Below are 3,818 nucleotides of genomic sequence, written 5' to 3' on the forward strand. Positions count from 1 at the left end.
AGCTTGCTGATAGAAGTTATTGTTTTTAATTTTGAAAAGTCGTTGTTGTCAGACAAGATGCCAAACTGAATGACAAGAATCTGTTCCAATGGCAAGGATTCTTTGTAGCTGACAGATTGTCTTGTCAAACCTGTCTTGCTGATACTCCTCTACTAACGTGTAAATACCTTTCACCCATCTCTGGAATTCAGTATTTCTTCCCGGAGTTCCACTTTTGTACACGTGTCATCTATTACAACTCACTTTAATGTTAATTTCATTCTACAAGTGCATTGAAGATTTGATTCATCAGCCAGTTCAATACTTTGTGTGAGTAAGTGCTATGGTATAACTTTGCAACGTATAGCGCTGTAGTCGAGTGGAGAACTCAAAAAGTCAGGGAATTGAACCCCCAGCCCTTGCTGTGTTAATGCCATCTTCTACCCATTGAGCTAAAAAGGGAATGGAACCTCTAACCCTGGTATTGTTAGTGCCTTGCTCTACCGATTGAGCTAAAAAGGGAATGGAACCTCTAACCCTGGTATTGTTAGTGCCTTGCTCTACCGATTGAGCTAACAAGGGAATGGAACCCCCAACCCTTGCCGTATTAGTAAGTATGATCAGATTAATGAAATTATAAATTGTATATGCCTATAAAATGCCATATGGATATAAAACACCACAATAAGATAAGTCAGGGTAAGGTAAGATAAAATAAGATGAGATCAGATGAGATACACCTTTATTAATCCCCTTGGGGTAATTCAGCAGCATGGGGGAAGGAGAAGAGGAATGACAATGAATATAGGTAATAAAAGAAAAATACAATATAAAATATGAATAAAAGTGAAAAGAAAAAAGGTGCAAGTGAGGGTTTGTATCATAGTCATGATGACACACACGGCACCAGAGTCTGTGCAGAGGGTTTAGTGGTTAAGAGTCGGACGGTTCTAACGGGTCTCAAGTTCTGCCACAGTTAGTTCTCCAGCTGCCGGCAGCAGTCCATTTCACCGGCTGTGGATGCCCAGGTGTCTGAGGGCCTCTGGCATGAAGGACTGTCCCAGGATGTGTGTGGAGAGTCAGGGGGGGGGGATGACTCTATGGCTGAATGTTCTCCTCATCTTGGCCAGCTCCTCATAGAAGGCGTGGGAGGCGTTCTGCAGAACAGCACCCAGCCTCCTTCTCATCCTCCTCCTCTCAGCCACCACCTCTAGTGTGACCAGTTCAACTTGTTCAGTTTGTTGCCGTCTCTTGTGTTACTGTTAATGGCCATCCAAGTAATGCACACAAGGGGACCTTTGTCCAGGAAGAGATACTGAGTTCCAGTGGTGGGTGAAAGGTATTCAGAGTCTAGAGAGTAGTATCACCAAGACAGGTTTTCTGACAGGCAGCTACAAGGAATCCTTGCCAAGTTTTGTTTAATCAGCACACCAGCTATCAGGAAGCTATGGAGACGTTAATAACAAATGAGTTAATAATAAAAACATCCAGAAGAAAATAAATAAAGAGAAATAAAACGGGCGGACGTCTTAAGCCTGTGTGACCTTTCTCTTATGTGGTCCATAAACAAACTCCAGATGTTCTCAAACTTGTCCGACGAGCGCTGAGCTGTGGGTCTCGGAGAGATGCTTGCACCCTGCAGACTTCAGCAGTCATTTATGACGAGTTTCATATTTTTCCTTAATTCCTCCATAATCGCAGCTGAATTGAGGGAGGATATCTAGAATTAAACCACCATTGGTTTGGAATTGTAACTCATTTTATTTTAACATTATTGAATTTCAATGGTAATTACAAATGTCCACAAAATACAAAAGAACGGTTTCATATGGTTGTCCAACCTACCCTGAGTATGAAAATAAAGATTTTGACTTCCCCACATGCAAAGGGACAGCGGTATTGAAGATAGGATTCAAATATGTAAATATGCAAATATCCAATCAAACAAACTTTACCCCGGTAGGCTATAAACTGTGTCCCTCAGAACAAAGACAGAGTGACTGAGTGAATGTAACTCCTAATTACCTCATCTTTCACAACTCGGCATCTTCAAGATCAATTTAAATTCCAAACCCTGGGTAGAGGAGCTGTGAATGTCACTGATCTCTACTTCAGCTCACAGAACTCAGCCTCCCCAGAGTATAATGGAAACCAAAGTCCAGGATAGAGAGGCTGAGTGAATGTGGTGTTGACTCTGTGCAGGAGGGTCATGGTGTCAGAGACGCTGTAGAAGGACAGAGTACCTGCCCTGTGATCCAGGTACACTCCTATTCTGGAGGACCGGGGGCCCGGTACTGTGATCCTCTTGTTCTTGTGTGTGAAGAGGTAATCACTTTGTCTGCACAATAAAGCCCAGGATTTGGAATTTAATCCAAATACACTCTTCTCCTCATATCTGTCTGTTCTACTAATATCTTTGTAGGAGGCTGCTACATAAACCTCCCCACTCCACTCCACCTCCCAGTAACAGCGTCCAGTCAGACCTTCTCTACCCAGAACCTGACACCTTTCAAATCTTTCTGGGTGATTAGGATATGACTGCTCTTGCTGAATCCGTGTTGCTTTTCTGTTCCCCTCAGACAAAGACAGCTGTGTGTGTGTTGTGTTTGGGTCCAGTGTGATCTGAGAGGAATATTGTAAGAAGTCAGCTCTGGTCTTGGGCTCTGGTGGCAGTAAAACATGAACTGCATCCACTGTTGTTGAGATTCTGGGCCACTGCTCTTTCAGAACGTCCTCTAGTTTGTCTCTCAGCTCAGACACGACCTCGGTCACGTCTGCAAAGTACAGGAGAGGAAGGACACTGATGCTGGGTGAGTCTGTAGACTCACTGGGACGGGAGAGGGAGGGGTAACTCTGTAGAAAGTGGATGTGGTCCTCTGTGTGTGAGAGCTGCTCCAGCTCAGTGGCTCTCCTCCTCAGGTCCGCTATCTCCTGCTCCAGTCTCTTCTGCAGTTCTTCAGCCTGAGTCACTGTGGTCCTCTGTCGGGCTCTGATGACCTTCTCCAGCTCAGAGCGCCTCGTCTCCAAGGAGCGTATCAGCTCAGTAAAGACTCTCTCACCGTCCTCCACTGCTTTATCAGCAGAGCGATTGAGAGAACCAACAGCCTGTTGGGCCTCTTTGAGTCGCTTCTCTCTCTCCTGGACTCTCCGGTGGACTTTCTGCTGACTCATGCCAAGCTCTTTCTGTCTCTCCGTCCTTTCTGCTGCAGCTGAGACTGTATCATGGCCTTTATGTTCATCCATGGAACACAAATAACAGATGCACTGCTGATCAGTACGACAGAAAACATCCAGAATCCTGTCATGACGAGAGCAGGTGTTCTCCTGAAGCCGTGTGGAGGCTTTGACCAGTTTGTGTTTCTTAAAGGTATCAGATTGATAGTGAGGCTGGAGGTGAGTTTCACAGTAAGAAGCCAGACATACCAGGCAGGACTTGAGGGCTTTCTGCTTCCTCCCAGTGCAGACATCACAGGCCACATCTCCAGGTCCAGCATAACTGTGATCAGGAGGAGCAGCTTGGAGTCCTGTCTTCATTAGTTGTTCTATCACTTCAGCCAGCATGTTGTTTTTCTTCAGAACAGGCCTCGGAGTAAAAGTCTCCCTGCACTGGGGACATGTGTAGATCCCCTTTTGATCATCGTGATCCCAGCAGTCTGTAATACAGCCCATACAGTAGCTGTGTCCACAGGGAATAGTTACCGGATCCTTCAGTAGATCCAGACAGATAGAACAGCAGAACTGATCCCGGTACAGATCAACTCCTTGCTGCGCCATTTTATTCTACAAAGACAACGGCACTCTAAGTTTTGTTTTCTCAGGAAGAGAGGGAGGTTCTTCCT

At 45.3% G+C, this 3,818-nt stretch overlaps 1 protein-coding gene across 1 annotated transcript; it reads right to left on the reverse strand.

Moving 5' to 3' along the window:
* Positions 1–713: 713 nt before the first annotated feature.
* On the reverse strand, positions 714–3,759 carry LOC311236254 (tripartite motif-containing protein 16-like). Its single transcript, XM_084323913.1, has 2 exons — positions 2,005–3,759; positions 714–1,680 (listed from the first exon to the last, which is right to left on the reverse strand). The coding sequence occupies exon 1, from the start codon at positions 3,751–3,753 to the stop codon at positions 2,086–2,088; it is 1,668 nt and encodes a 555-aa protein (XP_084180039.1). The 5' UTR covers positions 3,754–3,759; the 3' UTR covers positions 714–1,680; positions 2,005–2,085.
* Between the last annotated feature and the right edge of the window lie 59 nt (positions 3,760–3,818).

Source organism: Notolepis coatsorum (assembly GCF_963971535.1).
Source record: "Notolepis coatsorum genome assembly, chromosome: 10".
NCBI lineage: Eukaryota > Metazoa > Chordata > Actinopteri > Aulopiformes > Paralepididae > Notolepis > Notolepis coatsorum.

Bases quoted from the DNA above. Each gene is read 5' to 3' on its own strand.
- LOC311236254 (XM_084323913.1), bottom strand. From the start codon at position 3,753: ATGGCGCAGCAAGGAGTTGATCTGTACCGGGATCAGTTCTGCTGTTCT.